This window comes from Notolepis coatsorum (assembly GCF_963971535.1).
Source record: "Notolepis coatsorum genome assembly, chromosome: 2".
Classification (NCBI taxonomy): Eukaryota; Metazoa; Chordata; class Actinopteri; order Aulopiformes; family Paralepididae; genus Notolepis; species Notolepis coatsorum.
In genome coordinates, this window is record NC_140166.1 from 220,570,309 (window position 1) to 220,592,057 (window position 21,749).

Sequence of the window (21,749 nt, forward strand, 5' to 3'; positions counted from 1 at the left end):
GTTCACGTGGCAGCGGAGCAGTTTGCTGCCACAACTAGAAACTATTCTATTGGATTTTTGTATGTGACTGTTACCTTATAAAATGTCCTCAGAACCCCAGTTCCTAGCCTTGACTGAGACTTCAGTGTGCTAATTGTTAACGCAAAACTTCCAAGTGAGTAGTGGCTAATTTGCACCATGATCTCATTCCTACTGTGGCAACGAGCAACTGCAGCTGCAGAAAATACAGACCCCTGATTTTCAAGGATTGTTGTTGTGCAAGTAACTTGAGAAAATAGAAACAGATACACAAACTGTGGTTTTATTACTATCCAATAACAAACACTGAATATAATATGATCACAAGCTGTAGTAAGCCAGCTCTTAGGGTTAACGTTAGCCATCTGACAGTAACTAATGTTAATGCATAGCTAGTTAGCTATGTTAGCAATGTATGTCATGATATGAATGTGTGATTATAACCTGTTATTACCTAGCCTCGCATCACCAGGCTCTATCCCTCGTCACACAGAGAAGCATCAAGTTTGATTCTAAGTATTCATATGGTACTTTTGCTCTCCTTAATGTAGAATTGTGTGATAGAATATCTGAGGCACTGAGGCAGAGAAAGAGACCCAAAAGGTAATGCAAATACCAGTCAAGTTCATGTAGGATACCAATAACATGGGAAATACATGTTTTCATTAGAATAGTGAACAGCCCGTCTGAAATGTACATCCTGGCAATGTATCCAGAGTGTGTAGAGATGGAGGATACAAATAGTGCATTCTTCTCTTGTTAATTTCAGATTGACATGTCAAGGAAGAAATGCCTATTCGAGCCCTGTGACGGCAAGGACAATGACTTCAAGACATCTGGACCAAAAGGCATTACAGCTTTGCTTCAGAGGAGTGAAGAGCTTGACGATTCAGCTACAACTGAGACTTTATCGAACATCATTGCTACCCATGGTGTGTCCGCCTCTGTAGTTTGTCACAAATCATGTTATAGCTCATATACCTAAGTCTAGAAATGCAACCAAACGCAAGCTCAGCTCAGCTAGGGAAACGTATGTCTCGTTCTCATGCCTTTGAATTTTCTAAACAATGTCTGTTTTGTGGTATCTTTTGCGAACCCAAAGACACCAATCACCCTGATAGATGGAAGCCAGTGAAACAATGCCGGACTGTTGAGAGACCAGGAAAGTCATCCTTCAAAAACATTTGTCAGAGTTACATGATATATATGTAGCCAACTCCGGGCACCTCTCTGCAGTAAGCAGATACTTGTGTGACTTTTATGGTGATGCTGTAGTTGTCATGAGGGTGGAAGGGTGCCAGACTATTGTCGATGAGTTGTTATGAAGAGCTGGCTAATCCAGGAACAAAGTGTGCTTTGGTAAACCACAATCCATATCTTCCTCATTCCTGGTTGTGTCTGTGTGAAATCTCTCCCCAAACAGGTTCAAATGTTCTCGAGGTCATGTCCTACAAAGTATCCTCTATACAGTCTGCCCCATTGTTCTGACAAGGATTATTACGTTCCTTTTGGCCTCCTTGCTGAGTCTGACATGGACGAGAAACCCATATATAGGCCTAGTTATCAAATTCTTGGTTTGCAATGGTTTTGCACCTTGTGGGTAAATAAAACCCCAGTTTTCATCTACAACTCCTGTTTCCTCATTGTCTCACTGCTTGGTCCCTAACAATGAGAAATGGGCATTCTAAACACTCTGTGCAAGGCCTCTATTAGGCGGTAAATTGTTCTTTGTTTTCACAATGTGTGCCCTCTATCGTATCAAGATACATATTCCATGTGTATGGAATAACACTCACCTTTAACATTCACTTTAAACACTTTTTAACACTACACCATATTGTATCTATTTATTAGTAAACGATTTGCACTACCTCTCTAACTCATCTTTGCATTTGTTTGCATTGTGTACTTGTACTGCATATTTTGTATTGTGTTTGGTCTTTATTCTTTTTACTTTTTTACTGTCTGAAGCACAATCTCAGGGGGCTCATACAGAACCAAGCATTTCACTGTAATGTCATGTACCTTATATGTGACAAATAAGCTGGTCAGGAAGGCCAGTAACATGGTGGGAGTGGAGCTAGACTCTTCCTCTGTCAGAGAGGAAGAGCCTTGCTAAGCTCCACGCCATCATGGACAACCCCTTCCACACGCTATACACAGACTTGGCTGATAGAAGGAGCATGTTCAGTGTTAGACTAGATGCAACACTGAACGGCACAGGAAGTCCTTAATTCCAACAGCCATCAGAGTATACAATGCATCACTGTGCCTCACTGTCTCACCACAGAGTGACAGTACAAACTCCGGTAATCTTCCTGGACTTTTGACTTCTTATTTTTACATATACACTTAAACATTTGTATATTTTAGAATGTATATATTTTAGAATGTATATCCCGGACTGTATTTTTATTGTTATTTGTGATTTTTGACTACCTAAACTTTACGCAACATAGGGGAGGAGCAAACATAGCTTGCATAGCAGCCTTCTAAACTCTAATTTGAAAATTACCTTGAAGAAAAGGTTTTCTGCCAGTGAAGTTTTGTCACAGATATTTGACGGTGAAAGTGACTAGGAAGTCTGAGACCCTGATTATGAGGCGTCCTCCTCTGATGAGAATGAGACCCTTAGTGCAGATGCTCCTGTTGTCTCTCAACCACAAGCAGACACGTTACTTTCCAAAAACGGAAAGTTATCATGGTCCCACTCCCCACTTGAACAACATAATATATATTATGTATGTATAATTGGGTGGGTGGGGGGGAGTAGGGGTAATGTTTTATTTAAATGGTTATTTAGGTAATCAACAAAGTAACATGAAGCACCTGAAACATACATTTGGGTAACACTTTTGATTATGATCATTTTCTGGAGGTTTAAACTGCTGGGGTCAAAATGTCCCCAAGGATAAAGAGTGTAAAGTCAATTTGAGGATAACAGGAGGGTTAACAAAACCATTTCAAATCATTTTAGCCCTGCTAGATAGAGGTAGCAAATAACTATGGATGGCAATCATAATAATAAATGTTATTTGTACAACTTCCATACAAGAATTGCAGCCCAAAGTGCTTCACAGCAGAAAATACACTAGAATACACCAAATGAGCATAAAATAGACAGAATAAATGCAAGGCAGAAAATAAAAAGAAGTAGATGATTGTAGTGTTCTTGGGGGCATGTAGTTGACAAGAAAATTGCCAATATACTGTAGCTTGGTCTGGTTCCATTTAGGGCTTTGTACATAAGGAGGAGGACCTTCAAATCAATTTTAAATGTTACCGGAAGCCAGTGCAGGGTAGCTAACACTGGACTAATGTCCTCTCTCCTCTTGGTTCTAGTTACAGTAATAGCCTAGCTGAGAGTTGAATAAGCTGAAGTATTTTCTTCAGTCGGCTTGGAATAAAGTCGTGGATCCGTTTTTCAGCATCCTTTTGATTTATAAATGGTTGTACTTTAGCTTTGTTTCTAAGGTGGAAGAATTATGTTTTTGTCACCTTGTTAATGTGGGACTTAAAGCTTACAGTAGACCTGAGTCTATGATAAGCAAGACTTGTAAGCAAGGAGTAAGTTTCCCAATAATATTATTCAGCAGAATTTCTCTTGAAATTGAAATTTGATAAATTCCAGTAAATATTGCAATTCCGAAACTCTTGAGTATCATAAATGGATTCAGCATCCCGAATAACCCCCAAAACCACTCCAACATTGTTGAAATTGATCAAGTAGTTTCCGAGATTTGACCATTTAGGTGATTATACAAACGTATGCTAATTATGCAAATAAAAAAAGTTGCCCAACATGTACAACTTAGCATCCGGCAGTTTCTAAGTGCTGGTGACCCATACCATAGATATCTATACTATCCATATCTATCATAAAAGTTTGGTGGTTCCAAAATTTCCGGGTTCATTGTGTTGGCAAATAGACTATTAGGAGACAAGGAGTGTCTCACAGAGGGGGGCTCGGTCAGAGAGGAGCAGCATTAAAATGGACCTTGTAGGAGATAAAGGATACCAGAAGATGGCAGTAATGCCCCAAACAATTGGTGGCCGCCCGCCGTAAAACTCCAAGAAGAAGAAGAAGATGACCCAAGAAGAACTACAGTAACCACAATGCTTTGCGCCCCGGCCGCGTCGTAACGTAAACAAGGGACACGAGGTGAGAGGTCGAAACGAAACCGGCGAGAGAGAGAGAGAGAGAGTCCTGTCTGTCTGTCTGTCTGTGGACCGGAGTGCGTTGCAATTAAAGGTACATTGTTTTGCATTTAATAACCATTCTGTCTAGTAGTGTGTCAATAAATGTATCTCGAGACGTTCCTGTGTTGTAATCCAGGCTGATCAGTTTATTATTACAATACAGACCCAAACGGTGCGCTTGCATAACTGACAGGGCTGTCAAGCAAGGAAGTCCATGTTGATATATTACTGTACTCGCAACAACAACACTGTTGCAGAGGCATGCCATACTGTATCCTTGCCATGTGGAAGTAGACTGTAGGGCACACTGGTTTCCAATCTGGATCGATGACATGCATGATGTGAGGACTGAGGACCATAACTTTCACTAAAGCCTCCTCAATATACAGGTTAGATGCCAGTATACTATATACCTGTATGTCATGTCCCTATGCCATAAAGGTCATGATGTCATGTATGTTGTGTGTGTATGTCATAAATGTACTATGAATTGAAAATGGGGGACCCTGATGTAAACAAGACGAAAGTCTTTCTCTTTCCCCTTAACAACTGTATGTATTGAGCCGTACTGCATTCTGCAATCTGTTAATCAAGTTTTCAATCAATCAATCAATCAATCAATCAATCAATCAATCAATCAATCAATCAATCAATCAAACAAAATTCACAACTTTCTCTGGTCTGCAGCCCCTTAACAACTGTGTGTACTGTATTTGTACCCATTCTGCAATCTGTTAAATAAAGTTTTCATTCATTCATAAATGTTGCCCACAGGTTCTCAGGTTATTATTGGTGACAAGCTAGGATGGACACTACACACACAGTCTAGGATGGACACTACACACACAGTCTAGGATGGACACTACACACACAGTCTAGGATGGACACTACACACACAGTCTAGGATGGACACTACACACACAGTCGAGCAATGGAAAGAGTCCGAGACGAGACGATACTTATACTCAACTCACTGCCTTCACTCACTGTCTACAGCTGCCACTACCCACCTCGTTCTACAGTCCATATAGTTTGATTGATTGATTGCTTGCAAACTGTACTAACAGATTGCAGAATGGGTACAATACAGTACGGCTCAAATACACACAATTGTTAAGGGGATGCAGACCAGAGAAAGACTTTCGTCTTGTTTACATCAGGGTCCCCCAGTTTCAATTCATCATGACATTTATGACACACATTTATGACATACACGACATATACGATGAATTGAAAATGGGGGACCCTGACGTAAACAAGATGATAGTCTTTCTCTGGTCTGCATCTGTTAGAATATTGCAAGTTTTATGCTAATATAAGACTATCCATAAAATTATCTACAGTATATATAATCTACCATATAATCTATCTATCTATCTATCTATCTATCTATCTATCTATCTATCTATCTATCTATCTATCTATCTATCTATCTATCTATCTATCTATCTATCTATCTATCTATCTATCTATCTATAATTCCATATTGTAAATGACTTAAACAATGCAGTGCCTACAATGTACTTATCTACTGTGTTAAAACTAATTCTATGTGAATTGAATATATGACACTATCTATGTGGGCCTCTATGCAGGAATGCCATACATTCCTGTGGACCTATACAACAGGCACCTGTTGTGTTCTAATAATGTTGAGCTCAGTTGTAATCCAATCCTACCTAGCTGACCAATACCTATTTCTTTATTTGGTCTTGTGTCTGTCTGATCCTATTTCTGAAGATGCATTTCGATTGGCTAATGGACGACATATAAGGGTGCTTTCTCACTCACCATTCGGGGTCGAATCGGAGCTGCTTCGCACCCAAAAGGGGTGTGTCCGTCTGAGTGAGAATGCTCCCCCCCCCCCGTCCCCGGGGGCACTGATTCATCCCCGGGGGCGCTGAACCTGGACCGCTGAAATAGGTGGTTCCGGGTGCGCGCCAGTGGGAGCAGGGGAGGCTTTTGTATAAACTTGCTGACACACACAACGTCGTTACTTGCTTGAATTTTGGGCAGATAAAACCACACAGCAACAACTGGACAATACCCACAAAAACGATATTCATGGGCAATTTGCGAGTTCAGACCTCAACCAAAACAAGCATAATGGAGCCTCACGGCTCAGTGGATAGAAACATGAAGCCACGTTACAAAGCACAAGACTTCCCTGGCTCGCATTAGGCCTGGCAATTTTGTTTGCCATTGCTATGTCTATACATTGGTTTCTTGTTCGAATGCATTTATTTCTATAGACCAGTGGTGCCCAACCAGTCGGCCGTGATCGACCGGTAGATCAATGACATTCAATATAATTGATGCGAGCAATGTTACTAGTAATAGGCTAAGCTAACTATCGTTAGCCGTTAGCTTAGCGTTAGCCCTGGAAAATGCTCAAAAGCGGACTCCACAACACCAGTTCCATTTGTGAGAAAAGGGGGTGGGTTATATTGACAAGGCTTGACAACAGAGGTTCAAATATAACTTTATATTTATTGGTTATTTGTTTATTTTATATCAGCATCCAGTCTCCACCGCCGTGTTAACACTCTTCCTGTGTTTACATTTTCGAGCGTGACATCATCGCCTACGGCAAGCAACACGCTCAAAACGCAAACCGTAAACAGAACCCGGAGCGAACCAAGATTGAAGTGTGTACACAAACTAGAGGGGGGAGAGGGGGGGCGGGGAGTTCGCACCCAAAGACGGAACGGAGCTGATTCGACCCCGATGGTGAGTGAGAAAGCACCCTAAGTCACTTGTTACTTTCTGCTCCGGGCAGAATCTAGAATGTCTGCCCGTTGAAATGACCACATTTGTATTGTATTGTATACCTGTCTGTAACATGAAAGATGTTCAACCTTTCATTATTGATTATGATAATTATGAAAACGTTATTGTGATAAAATTATAAAATTATTTTCATATCACTCGATATCGATAATTATCGTCGATATAATTTCTGTCAAGTTTAATTAACTTCTTATGCCCGGCGCCGACGGACGGGCTATTAATAGATGCATAGATTATTATATTCCACCAGGGGGCAACCTACCGCCACTGGATCATATGCATTATAAGAATGGAACAGTTAGCCAGAGCAAGAGGTGTATCCCACGACAATGTACTAACTATCACCCTAAAATACTCCGTTCCGCCCCAATACATTGCAACAACGTCCACCGCATACCCCACACTACTCTAACCGTTACCATCAAAATTCACGCCACACACCCACTCCGCACGTAAACTATAAAATAGCGGCGTGCAAGCTAATGATCCTAGCCAGCCTTGTTTACTACCCAGAGGTGCACCGCGGGTCTCCTTCGCTGTCACCATCTCCTTCACTGATTGGTTGTTAGTGCGTGTGGCGTGTGCGCTGATATCCAAGCTTGGAAAATCGATATATCGAAACTTTGCGACCACGTTTCATGTTTATTTCGATTAAATAATTTATCGCGATAGTTATCGTTATCGTTTTATCGCCCAGCCCTATGATAACTATGACAATTTAGATATTGAATATAGTCAGATATTCAAGACAATTTGGGTGAAGGCCCGACTGGATTATTTGATCATTTATGAGTGAGGATTATTTCACAATTAGGATGGAATACCTTACAAAACTGTACTAACAGATTGCAGAATGGGTACAATACAGTAAGGCTCAATACACACAATTGTTAAGGGGATGCAGACCAGAGAAAGACTTTCGTCTAGTTTACATCCGGGTCCCCCATTTTCAATTCATCATGACATTTATGACATACACGACACAGTACTGTTACATCCAGACATTTATGACATACAAGATATACAAATATATACAGTAGTGTTTAAGAGTTGAGATCATAAAAGAAAATATATACATTCGAGGGGGAGGAAACTGTACATTGGGGTGGGGTTAGACATTTACCAGGGCCAGTTCCGAATTGCAGCCTCCCGTAGGTGCTCTTTGAGAGCGGTTTTGAATGTGGGTAGTGATTCACATTCCTTTACAGCTGTGGGTAGGGCGTTCCACATTGATGTGGCATAATTGCGAAACGTGTTTAGTCCCTTGTTTGAGCCGAATCTGGGTTGAACATGATTTGGGTTGAACATGATAGTACTGTTCACATACCTGTATACATACCTGTATATTACATCTATACATCTATATCTGTACCTACTCTTCTAGTAGTTATACCACTGGCCAGTATGGCTTACTAGTTACTAACTTACTACCATAGTATATTTATACCTGTTTCACCTGTTATACCTATTGTAGGAGCCAAAGCTATATATTTAGGTTATTGTATTATATGAATGTTTATATGTTTATTTGTATAACCTTACATTGAAACGGCATTAGGAATATTGATTGGATTTAGATAAAGTCATTGAACCGTTTTATTTGTCATAATAGAACATTCTAGAACATTTGTGATCACAGTATGATGTCATGACCGAACGTTCTAACATTTGTGATGTCACCGTATGATGTCATAACCGAACATTCTAGAACATTTGTGTCTCTATATATAGTCCACGATTCTGGCGGGGGGGCCCCTGATCTCCCCACCGGGGCTCTCTGTCGCTTCTTGTTGTTTCTCATGCCTGGTGGCGGGTGTGCTCTGAGTGGTTTTTGTTCGGCGTTTGATGTGCATTTGTTTGCATTTTGTAGATGTTTTCTTGTTCATTGGTTTTTGCTTTGTTCTGGTTGGGTGCTGTTTTGGAGCGGTCGGCTGTGGGTGGAGGCCGCACTTGTGGGCTGTCGGGTGTTTTTTGTTCCGTGTTTGGGTCTGCTTCGGAGCCTGAGGGGGTGATTTTTTTTTGGGTCTTGACAATATTGTATGACAAGAGCAGAGAAGAAGGAGACAGACAAGAGGAGCAGAGAAGAAGGAGACAGAGACGATAGTAATGTGTTTTGAAGATGAGAAGAAGAAGAAGAGTGTAAACAATCAAAAGTTGACCATAATATGGAAACCATACTACTAGCGTAGTATAAGAACTGAGGAGGGCAGTAATACGCCATGTTGCATCTACACTGCGGGAAATTCAAAAGAAGAAAGAAGAGGAAGAAGAAGAAGAAGAGCTCAATCAAAAGAACTGCGGAGGGCAGTAATACGCCACGATGCGTCTACACTGCCGGAAATTCTAAAGAAGAAGAAGAAGAAGAACAGGCAGTGTGTAGCTTGAAACAGGACTGAACAGGACTGAACAGATAGACTAAACAACATAGACTGAAGCCTGCATTTCTTAACCAAGGTGCCAAGCCTTCCGTTTTGCTGTGGAAAGAGCCGGCAAGTTGATTTTTACGGCTTTCCAGTGTGGAGGAATTTTCATGTGTCGAGTCGGCTGTGATTTTGGAGACTGGGAAAATACAGTTTCCTTACCTTGTAGTAGTGACGTGAATATTTAGGAAAATAGCTTTAGGATCACTTCTGTAAATAAAGACTTCGCTGTGGAAGAGAAATAAACCATTTGGATATCTTTGTTTTACACTGGAGCCAGGGTTCGAAATTAACGGGGGCTTGGGGCAATAATGCCCTCGAAAATTGACCAAATGCCCTCGAAAATCATTTAAGGGGGGCAAGAAAAGCCCCTGACAGTTTACTAATTATATATATAATTATATATATGCTCTACAGTGCGAGCATTTCCCTCGTATTTGCCCCTAATAATATGTGTGTGTGCGAACCGGAAAAATTATTTACTCGCAGTGTGCGAGACGAGTGAAGATTACAAACCAGCTCCGCTGTTAATAGTTCAGAAACTGGACTGAAATTCCGTTTTTGGGTGGAACGTTTGTTGCAAGGAGGGAGGGAGGCGGAGACCTCTGCGTGACACACAACCAGGTATGCAGTGGTGGGCATACGCGGTCAAACGACGTTTAGGCTACGTCACTGAGGCAGAAGTGCGCGCATCCTATTATTATGCAAAGTCTAGGTGATAAGTGCCGGCCGGGGTGCCTATACGGCGCGACGACACAAAAATGACTCGTCGCGCCGTATACCCCGGCCGGCACTTATCACCTAGACTGTGTGTGTGTGTGTGTGTGTGTGTGTGTGTGTGTGTGTGCGTGTGCGTGGAGTGTTGGGCGTGTGTTATGTGACAAAAGACCGCCCGTCTCGTCCCCTGCTCCGCCTCATGAAAGAGGAGAGAGACATGTATGCGCGGGAGTGCGCGTGCACGTGGCGTTTGGCCTTGGCCCATATTACGACTGCACCACTGCACACAACACAGAGAAATATCCAAGCGTCTGGCTGCTTCGGTGCGTCGTTAACGTTAACGTCGGAAGAAATTCCGCACTAAGCCCTAAATTCAGAGCAGAGCAGTATCCTAATGACTTTTATGCTTTAGTCGATAAGGTGTTTTGCAAATTCTGTCAACATACCCCGTGGACTGGACCCGCAAAAACACGTGCGAAGATCACTTCAAAAGCCATGTCAGGAACAAGGACTCTGCTTCCCAAAACACACCAACATCAAACATAGGGACGAAGACTGTAAAAAAAAGTGTCAACAATGTTTTATAATCTTTATGTTAATTTTCAGCATAAAAATTCGGTGCCCCCGAAATACAAAAAAAGCCCCCGAAAATCAATTAAGGGGGGCAAAAAAAGCCCTGGGATTTTTTCTTTTATTTCTAACCCTGACTGGAGCGGCTGTGGACATTATTTTTCTTTATCAACGAACGTACTACTCACGAGTAAGCAACTTTAACCAGTAGAGTGGAATGTCGGCCCTCATACCTATTTATACCTGTATCACTATATAGCATAATCATACTGTACATCAGTTTAGCATATATTACCAGTATCTTGTTATATATCACATTTAATCACTTGCACATTGTATATTGTTTTTGCACTTTACTGTTACATTTGCACTCTGGTTAGATGCCAACTTATTTTTGTTGTACTGTACTTGGGCTGCATGATGACTATACATTTTAATCTAAAATCGAATCTAATCATTTGAAACACTTCTCCTTATCGAACCTTATTCTCCCTTTCTGTTGCCTAGCCTCGGATTACTGGTCTCTCTTCTAGGGCTGTCCCCGAAGCCTGTTTTTGGGCTTCGAACTTCGTCAGGGTTTTTCGAACGGACGTTCGAACCTTCGTTTTTAATTACAAAAAAAATATACTGTATATATATATATTTTTTTTTTGAAAATATCCTCAAACTAAATCCTCAATTTGAATAAAGTGATTAATCTGATTAGTCCTTTTTTTTTTACAACATTCGAATTTATAATAAAAAAAATAGAATAAATAATAATTTTTTATATATATATTTTTAATGTGTCTATTCATTCTGTTTAAACCAATGGGGTTTTTCTTCACAGTTGCAGATAAAGATTAGGCTACACTAATATTATAGTATTATACTATTATAGTATATGGCTCGTCATAAAATTTTTAATAAAACATTTATCATAAATGATGTAGCCTGTCTGCATCCGCTTGGCACTCGGCGCTCCATCAAGACGTCACCATCACTTTCGTACCAACCGTGCCCTTATTGGATTATTTATGTTGACGAAACTGATGAGTTACTGTCTATTCATTAAAGTAAGTTGATTTAATAAAAAAAAGGCTTTATTCAAATTGAGGATTTAGTTTGGGGATATAAAAAAAAAGAAAATATTAAATTTAAATTAAATGTCTTTTAATTAAAAACGAAGGTTTGAACGTCCGTTGGAAAAACCCTGACGAAGTTCGAAGCCCAAAAACAGGCTTCGGGGGAACAGCTCTAGTAGCTTCCGGACTCTGTTTACGTCACACAGCTGACTCCCTGTCTCTCTTCCTGAAGCTTCCTGACTCCCTCTCTCTCTTCCTGAAGCTTCCTGACTCCCTGTCTCTCTTCCTGAAGCTTCCTGACTCCCTGTCTCTCTTCCTGAAGCTTCCTGACTCCCTGTCTCTCTTCCTGAAGCTTCCTGACTCCCTGTCTCTCTTCCTGTAGAGCCTCCCATGGCTGGCCGGCTGCTGAAAGTCTCCTCCCTGGCTACTGCAGTTCTCGCCTCCTCTGGATTCTACCTCTACAACACGCAGTTTGACCCCAATGACCTCAGCGTGGTGCGGTTCGGGCGCGCCGCGGCCACCGTGAGTGACATGATTCTTTGTGCGCTAACAGAACCAGATGACCAGAAGCCCCGCCCCCCCGACCAGAACCCCCCCCCCCTTCCCACAGCTCACTGCCACTGAGCAAAAAGTCTGGCTTTTATTCACAAAATCCTGTTTAACTTATAAAAATACTAGAGAGCCCGATATTTAATGGGCCGATATCTGCCGATATGTTTGCCAGTAGGTTACGACTTTTTTTTTTACAGAACATAATGCAGAGACAAATGCTTGCGGTCATTTAGAAACGGTGAGAGCAGAGCATGCTCCAACTGCATCGTTTACATATAACTCGGTCATAATAATACTCAGTCATAGTTTACATATTGTTTACATATAACTCGGTCATAATAATACTCAGTCATAGTTTACATATTGTTTACATATAACTCGGTCATAATACTCAGTCATTGTTTACATATAACTCGGTCATAATACTCAGTCATTGTTTACATATAACTCGGTCATAATACTCAGTCACTGTTTACATATAACTCAGTCATAATACTCAGTCACTGTTTACATATAACTCAGTCATAATACTCAGTCACTGTTTACATATTGTTTACATATAACTCAGTCATAATACTCAGTCATAGTTTACATATTGTTTACATATAACTCGTCATAATACTCAGTCACTGTTTACATATAACTCAGTCATAATACTCAGTCACTGTTTACATATAACTCAGTCATAATACTCAGTCATAGTTTACATATTGTTTACATATAACTCAGTCATAATACTAGGTCTGTCTTAAATACTTCGAAGCTTCGAAGCTTCGTTCGATGGGCATGGGATTTGAATATGATTATTTTTTTAATATATTAAAAAACATATATAATAATAATTAAAACAATTTTAAATAAATTTGTGCAAAATCAACTCTGCCTCTCTTTGTTAACTACAACAAGCAATGCTGTTTGTTATTTAAGATGAGGTCGGACTCGGCACTGACAGATTTGTGTTCATTGTGCTGCTTTTATAAAGCCTCAAATGACGGCTTACAATATTTCATGAAAGCAAAGTGTTTCGTTCGTCTAAGATTTAAAAAAGGTTTAAACTTTACAGCACTGACAAAGTTGAACAAAGTGCTGTACAAGTCCCACGACATAAAACAAATAAAAATCTCGAAGCTTCAAATTAAAATCGAATCTCGGCCCCAAAGCTTCGAATTCCAAAAAATTATTCGAAGGTCAGCCCTACATAATACTCAGTCATTGTTTACATATAACTCAGTCATAATACTCAGTCACTGTTTACATATAACTCAGTCATAATACTCAGTCACTGTTTACATATAACTCAGTCATAATACTCAGTCATTGTTTACATATAACTCAGTCATAATCAGCAGCACTGTCTGCATTAATATCATAGCTAGCTTAGTAGAGTAGAGAATTTGTGGTTTAAAATTAGTAGTAGGGATGTCCGATATTATCGGCTTACCGATATTATCCGCCGATATCGGCATTAAAATGTGATATCGGAAAATATCGGTATCGGTATCGGTTTTCAATTTTTAATTTTTTTTAAAAAAAATTACATTTCTATAACCTTTATTTACCCAGGCAAGAACAAATTCTGAATTTATTTATTGTCAAAAGTATGCATAATGTTGTGTTAATTCCACAACAAGAGATATGTAATGTTAATTACCTGAAATTATTCCATTTTTGGGGGGGGGGGGGGGGGGGGGGGGGAACCCTGCATATATCGGTATCGGTTGATATCGGTATCAGAAATTAAGCGTTGGACAATATCGGTATATCGGTAAAAAAGCCAATATCGAGCATCCCTAATTAGTAGAGAGGACATCAGATGTGTAGCTTGATAGAGTAGAGAACAGGTGGTTTAACGTCAGTAGAGACGTCAGACGTGTAGCTTGATAGAGTAGAGAACAGGTGGTTTAACGTCAGTAGAGACGTCAGACGTGTAGCTTGATAGAGTAGAGAACAGGTGGTTTAACGTCAGTAGAGACGTCAGACGTGTAGCTTGATAGAGTAGAGAACAGGTGGTTTAACGTCAGTAGAGACGTCAGACGTGTAGCTTGATAGAGTAGAGAACAGGTGGTTTAACGTCAGTAGAGACGTCAGACGTGTAGCTTGATAGAGTAGAGAACAGGTGGTTTAACGTCAGTAGAGACGTCAGATGTTTTGCCAGTGACTTCACTCATTATGTCGTATGCCCTGGTATGTATGTGACAAATAAACCTATTGAATCTTGTTTTTTATCCACTTTTTCTCCTTATTTTTCTATTTTTCTCCCATCCCAATTTCGCCTCGCCAATTCTCCCTTCAATTCTCCCCTCCCCTGTCTCGAACGTTGCTAGATCATGCCTCCCACTGGTCGGCTGCAGTGAGGATAGAAGCCTTGCATCACGTGTCCCCTCCGGTACACGAGGAGGCAGCCGTCGCATCTTTTCACCTGCACAGCGCGATCTCTCAGTGGCGAGGAGTAACGCGTGGGAGGCTCACGCTGCCCCCGATGCTTCCTGATTCTGCTGTACAGGCGCACCAACCGACCTGTAGGAGTCGCTGTCCACAACGTCCGATCCCCACCCACCAGCTTTCCCACCCTCTAACACTGCCAATTGTGTTAGTATGAACGACCAACCAAGCTGGTGGCAACGCCGAGAGCTGGGCTCGAACCCAGCATATCCTGCGTTAGTGGCGAGCGCCTTGCCCACTGCGCCACTTAGCCGCCCTTGAATCTTGTTTTCTCAATATTAGGGATGGGTACCGAATTCGGTACTTTTGAGGTACCGAACCGAAACACGTCGGTACTACCGAGTATCGAATGAAGTGAAAAACCGGAAAAAAAATTAAAAAAAAATTAAAAAAAAAATGTTTATAAATTTTTTTTTTTAACTTTTTTTTTTACATTTTTTAAATTTTTTTCTTTTCATGTCAACGTTCACACGCACAATATATGCTTACCTGGGATTTGACTTGATTCAACAACAAAGCAGTCGGAGCAATGACAAGCCGAAAACTGTCGAAATTGTAGTTATTTGAAGTTTGGATTTTTTTTTTTACGACTGAGGTAGGTAAATTAAATTTCTTGAGACTAAAGTACCGAAAAAAGGTACCGTTGGTTACCGGTATCGATTCACAGGTACCGGTACCGGTATCGGTTCAAATGTGAAAGGTACCCATCCCTACTCAATATAGCTACCTATTACTAGGGCTGACCTTCGAATATTTTTTTGGAATTCGAAGATTCTGGGCCAAAATTCGATTTTACTTCGAAGCTTCGAGATACAAAATAAATACATTTTTATAAATTATTATTATTATAATTTTCTTTTTTTAATGTTGTGGGACTTGTACAGCACTTTGTTCAACTTTGTCGGTGCTGTAAAGTTTAAACCTTTTTAAATCTTAGACAAATGAGACACTTTGCTTTCATGAAATATTGTAAGCCGTCATTTGAGGCTTTATAAAAGCAGCACAATGAACACAAATCTGTCAGTGCCGAGTCCGACCTCATCTTAAATAACAAGGAGCATTGCTTGTTGTAATTAACAAAGAGAGGCAGAGTTGATTTTGCAAAAAAAATTTATTCGATTTTTTTATTTTCATATTCGAATTCCATGCCCATCGAACGAAGCTTCGAAGTATTTAAGACAGCCCTACCTATTACCTAAATATAAAGATAAATTCATCATTTTTGAAGATTATGTTATTTAGAATAGAACATAGAACATGCAATGTAGTTTGTTTCCAGCTCCAATATAATTCAGTTAATAAAAAAAAACAGTAAAGTGTGGGATTACATACAAATAAATATATATATATATGAAGAACATCGGCTGATATATTGATATCGAAATATTTGACTTCTAATATCGTTATCTGCATCGGCTCCAAAAGTCCAGTATCGGTCGGGCTCTGAAAACACCTTGGGGTGGATGAACAGTGAACACTGCAAGATTTCTTGAACTAATCATGCACCAAAGCAGCTGTCTTTTATGATCAGGGTGCTTTGTGAAAGCTCAAAAAATAGTCTGTGATATTATGATATAGGAATTATGGTTCCCCATTGTGGCACGACTGAGATCACAAATCAAAAGATCGGTAACCATGCCAACCATGCCCCTCGCCAACAGTGACATGTCATAATAATAATAATGCATTATCTTTATGGACGCGTCCGGACCACTGTAAATCTTTTGGATGCTTGCTAACGGGGGGGGGGGGGGGGGGGGGGGGTTGCTTCAGCACCATCTGAACTGCACGACATCGTTGTTCTGTCTGAGAGGTGATTTAGATTTTAATTGGAGGAACGCGCTGTTCTCTGGTTCCCCTGCAGACGGCTCTTATCAGCTACGACTACTTCAGCTCCTTCGGGCGCGTGGAGTCCGGCTCCGAGGAGTACCTGGCCCTCCGGTCCAAGGTAAGCAGCTCCTCCACACTGCAGCCAGACCGTACCGTCCACTAGGGATGGGATCGAATATTCGAACATTTTAATATTCGATCCCATATCTACATTCGATTTTCATGTCAGAAAATCGAAAACCAAAAAAAAAAAATATATATATATATATATATTATTATTATTATTATTATTATTATTATTATTATTATTATTATTATTATTATTATTATTATTATTATTATTATTATTATTATTATTATTATTATTATTATTATTATTATATATTTTTTAAGCAAACCATTCTTATTTCATTCCTTTTTATATTTAGAGGCAGCCTAATTTTCATAGGCCCTAATTGATCTAAAAGATGCACATGCTACTGTTTCTGTTTGTTTATTAAAACCGGTTGATAGAAGTGCCTATTTATGTGCAATACCCTTTGATTTTAATGATCCATTCTATTAAAAAGAATAACTGAATTGAACTGAAACTGAACATTTTAACTGAATTTAAACTGAAACAGAAAATAACAATATATTTAAAAAAAATAAATCAAATTCGATCTTAAGAACCAGCGATTTTCGAATAGCACTTTTGCTAGAAAGTCCCATCCCTACCATCCACCATACTTCCATGCTGCTGTCTACTGGTGTGATGTGTGTGTGTGTTCATGTGTGTGTGTGACGTTCATGTGTGTGTGTGTGTGTGTGACGTTCATGTGTGCTTGTGTGTGGAGAGATCAGTGTTCAGTGTTCTGATGGCCTGGGGGAAGAAGCTGAGTCTGAGTCTCTCTGTTCTTGTTGCTTGTATACGGAGGCGTTTGCCTGACCGCAGCAGCTTGAACAGGCTGTTGTTGGGGTGGTGGGGGTGTTTCATTATTCTGCAGGCTCTGGATTTGCACCTCCTGTTTATATAAGGCCTGCAGGGGTGGTAGTGCAATACCCGTGGTACGCTCGGCTGAGCGCACCACTCTCTGGAGTGCCTTCCTGTCCTGGGCAGTGCAGTTGCCAAACCAGGCAGCGATGTTCCCAGTAGAAGGACTGGAGTATCTTCCCTGATACTCTGTACTTCCTTAATTGTAGAGACGCTGTTTTCGCCTTTTTTTTACCAGTGTCTGTGTGTGTTGTCCATGTCAGGTCCTCTGTGATGTGGACACCCAGGTACTTAACACTTTGACTGATAAGCCTGTAATATGAATATTAGCAGTAGATTATTTTTGTATATACTTTTTGTTTTGTATGCCATTGCCAATTACCTTATTTGTACTACTAATATCAAGCAATGTCTCATAAACATAAACACTGAAATGTCATGTACCAAAGGGGAAAAAGCGGCTTTCCAGAACATTGTTGTATGACTGGTAGCATAGCCTGTCGATAACGAGGGTAAACACCGACATGTTAACCCTTTCACTACCACACTACAGACGGTTAACCTTTCGCCATACTACTACATATCGATTTCTCCACCCACCCCTAGTGTGCGCATGTGTGTGTGTTGCAAGGCATGGCAGAATTGTTGAGCTCTTGTGTTTCAACTACTATGTTCAAACTGAAATACTGAATAGGATGTATTTTCCAATGTTTGAGCTAATACACCAGACGTGGTAGTTGTTGATAAGGTCACCATTTTAGAAGTAGGATGTACTTTTGATTACAGTCTGGAAGCATTTATTACCAAGGTTTTAAAGTAGGGATGTCCGATATTGGCATAAAAATTTGATATCGGAAAATATCGGTATCGGTGTTAAACCTTTTTATTTTATTTTTTGCATTTATTTAACCTTTATTTACCCAGGCAAGCAAGTAAGAACAAATTATTATTTTATTTATTTGTCAAAGTATGCATAATGTTGTGTTAATTACACGACAAGAGATATGTAATATTAATTAGCTGAAATGATTCAGTTTTTTGGGGGGGAAACCCTGCATATATTGGTATCGGTTGATATGGGTTGATATCGGTATCGGAAATTAAGAGTTGGACAATATCGGTATATCGGTATCGGTAAAAAAGCCAATATCGAGCATCCCTATTTTAAAGTATCAACTGCTCAAGGATTCAACTGTATTACACAGTTTGGGTTCAAGTGTAAATTTCTAATGTTTGTATTTGGAAGCCTAGGTAATGTCCACAGACTAGAGAGGGCTGCAGATGGCTATGCCAAGTTCTGCTCTATATCTGTGATAACTGGTAAAGTTCTGCTCTATATCTGATAACTGGTAAAGTTCTGCTCTATATCTGTGATAACTGGTAAAGTTCTGCTCTATATCTGTGATAACTGGTAAAGTTCTGTTCTATATCTGTGATAACTGGCAAAGTTCTGCTCTATATCTGTGATAACTGGCAAAGTTCTGCTCTATATCTGTGATAACTGGTAAAGTTCTGCTCTATATCTGTGATAACTGGTAAAGTTCTGCTCTATATCTGTGATAACTGGTAAAGTTCTGCTCTATATCTGTGATAACTGGTAAAGTTCTGTTCTATATCTGTGATAACTGGTAAAGTTCTGCTCTATATCTGTGATAACTGGTAAAGTTCTGCTCTATATCTGATAACTGGTAAAGTTCTGCTCTATATCTGTGATAACTGGTAAAGTTCTGCTCTATATCTGTGATAACTGGTAAAGTTCTGTTCTATATCTGTGATAACTGGCAAAGTTCTGCTCTATATCTGTGATAACTGGCAAAGTTCTGCTCTATATCTGTGATAACTGGTAAAGTTCTGCTCTATATCTGTGATAACTGGTAAAGTTCTGCTCTATATCTGTGATAACTGGTAAAGTTCTGCTCTATATCTGTGATAACTGGTAAAGTTCTGTTCTATATCTGTGATAACTGGTAAAGTTCTGCTCTATATCTGTGATAACTGGTAAAGTTCTGCTCTATATCTATGATGACTGGTAAAGTTCTGCTCTATATCTGTGATAACTGGTAAAGTTCTGCTCTATATCTGTGATGACTGGTAAAGTTCTGCTCTATATCTGTGATAACTGGCAAAGTTCTGTTCTATATCTGTGATGACTGGTAAAGTTCTGCTCTATATCTGTGATGACTGGTAAAGTTCTGCTCTATATCTGTGATAACTGGTAAAGTTCTGCTCTATATCTGTGATAACTGGTAAAGTTCTGCTCTATATCTGTGATGACTGGTAAAGTTCTGCTCTATATCTGTGATAACTGGTAAAGTTCTGCTCTATATCTGTGATGACTGGTAACGTTCTGCTCTATATCTGTGATAACTGGTAAAGTTCTGCTCTATATCTGAGATAACTGGTAAAGTTCTGCTCTATATCTGTGATGACTGGTAAAGTTCTGCTCTATATCTGTGATGACTGGTAAAGTTCTGCTCTATATCTGTGATGACTGGTAAAGTTCTGCTCTATATCTGTGATGACTGGTAAAGTTCTGCTCTATATCTGTGATGACTGGTAAAGTTCTGCTCTATATCTGTGATAACTGGTAAAGTTCTGCTCTATATCTGTGATAACTGGTAAAGTTCTGCTCTATATCTGTGATAACTGGTAAAGTTCTGCTCTATATCTGTGATAACTGGTAAAGTTCTGCTCTATATCTGTGATAATTGGTAAAGTTCTGCTCTATATCTGTGATAACTGGTAACGTTCTGCTCTATATCTGTGATAACTGGTAAAGTTCTGCTCTATATCTGTGATGACTGGTAAAGTTCTGCTCTATATCTGTGATGACTGGTAAAGTTCTGCTCTATATCTGTGATGACTGGTAAAGTTCTGCTCTATATCTGTGATGACTGGTAAAGTTCTGCTCTATATCTGTGATCACTGGTAAAGTTCTGCTCTATATCTGTGATGACTGGTAAAGTTCTGCTCCACGTCAGAAGATGCAACAAGCTGCACATGGCTGTTTGTTTTGAAAGAGAGTGTGTCTGCATCATCTTCCCAATCTCTGCATGTCCACACTACTACACAACCCTGGACCTTGTAGTTAGCTGAACTCATGGATGATCGCTGTGTGTAGCCCATGTTGTATGAATGTCGCCTGGTAACGATAGATAGATCGTTATGCACATCCCTACTCGCTAGCAAGCTAAACGCTCTGAGGTCGGACTCGGTGTGGACGGCCACGTTCGCTGTTCTCGCACGAAACCCGCAAAACTCGGGTGCTTGCGCCCCCGCGCCCGGTGGGATTCAAGCGTAAGTCACAGACGCTGCATCATGGTTCAAGCTACAGAAAGAAACTCTGAACTTATGAATAAAACTTCAGATGGTGTTTGACTTTGATGTTGAGCAGCAACACACTCTCTCTCTCTCTCTCTCTCTCTCTCTCTCTCTCTCTCTCTCTCTCCCTCTCTCTCTCTCTCTCATTCACTCACGCTTACTCACTTCGTTGCACACACACGTGCACACGCACACAACGCGCACAAGATCATTCTTTGTGAACCGCCAGAGGGCGTCTGTTCCAGCGTTTCCTTTTGAAAAGAGCACGTTATCAAAGGAGGCGGAACGAAACCCCGAAGAGAGTAGGATTCGAAGCGACTCCCTGTGAAACGTCGCCTCTCGTCCGTGTTTTTCCCTCTCCGTTTAGTAGTGAGAAGGGCACGACGTGGTGTCAGACCTGCTGCAGCCCTCCGGAGTCACCACTACCTACCCCCCCCCCCCCACACTGCAGGGGGCGCTAGAGACAGACGCACTGAACCCTGAAGAGCACGGTTCAACATGGCTGCCCCAGTGTGTGTCTGCGTGTTTGTGTTTTTTTGTGTGCGTGCGTGTGTGTGTGTGTGTGTGTTGATAGGGCTACAGTACGTCTTTCTCTCTCTCTCTCTCTCTCTCACACACGCACGCACACACACACACACACACACACACACACACACACACGCACACACGCACACACGCGCGTGCGCGGGGCGGCCCCGTGGGGCCCTCTGTTCAAGCCTGGCTACCCTGCCTGATTAGAATGAATGCACGGCGGTGATTTAATACAGAGAGGAGGCTCGCCTCCTAATTATTACGAAGTCACAGAGGTGAGGCGCCGGGCCGGGCCGGCTCTGGGCCTGTTGTCGAGCATCA

General features: G+C 40.6%; 1 protein-coding gene across 1 annotated transcript in view; it reads left to right on the plus strand.

Annotated features, from left to right (window-relative positions):
- Positions 1-4,188: 4,188 nt before the first annotated feature.
- adck1 (aarF domain containing kinase 1) overlaps positions 4,189-21,749 on the plus strand; it is a gene marked incomplete at its 3' end in the record, with an annotated part of 106,891 nt that continues 89,330 nt past the window's right edge. The window contains exons 1-3 of the mRNA XM_084308547.1: positions 4,189-4,270; positions 12,162-12,301; positions 16,638-16,721. Coding sequence (XP_084164673.1) covers positions 12,170-12,301; positions 16,638-16,721 — 216 coding nt within the window. The 5' untranslated portion in view covers positions 4,189-4,270; positions 12,162-12,169. The remainder of the gene's footprint in view (positions 4,271-12,161; positions 12,302-16,637; positions 16,722-21,749) is intronic.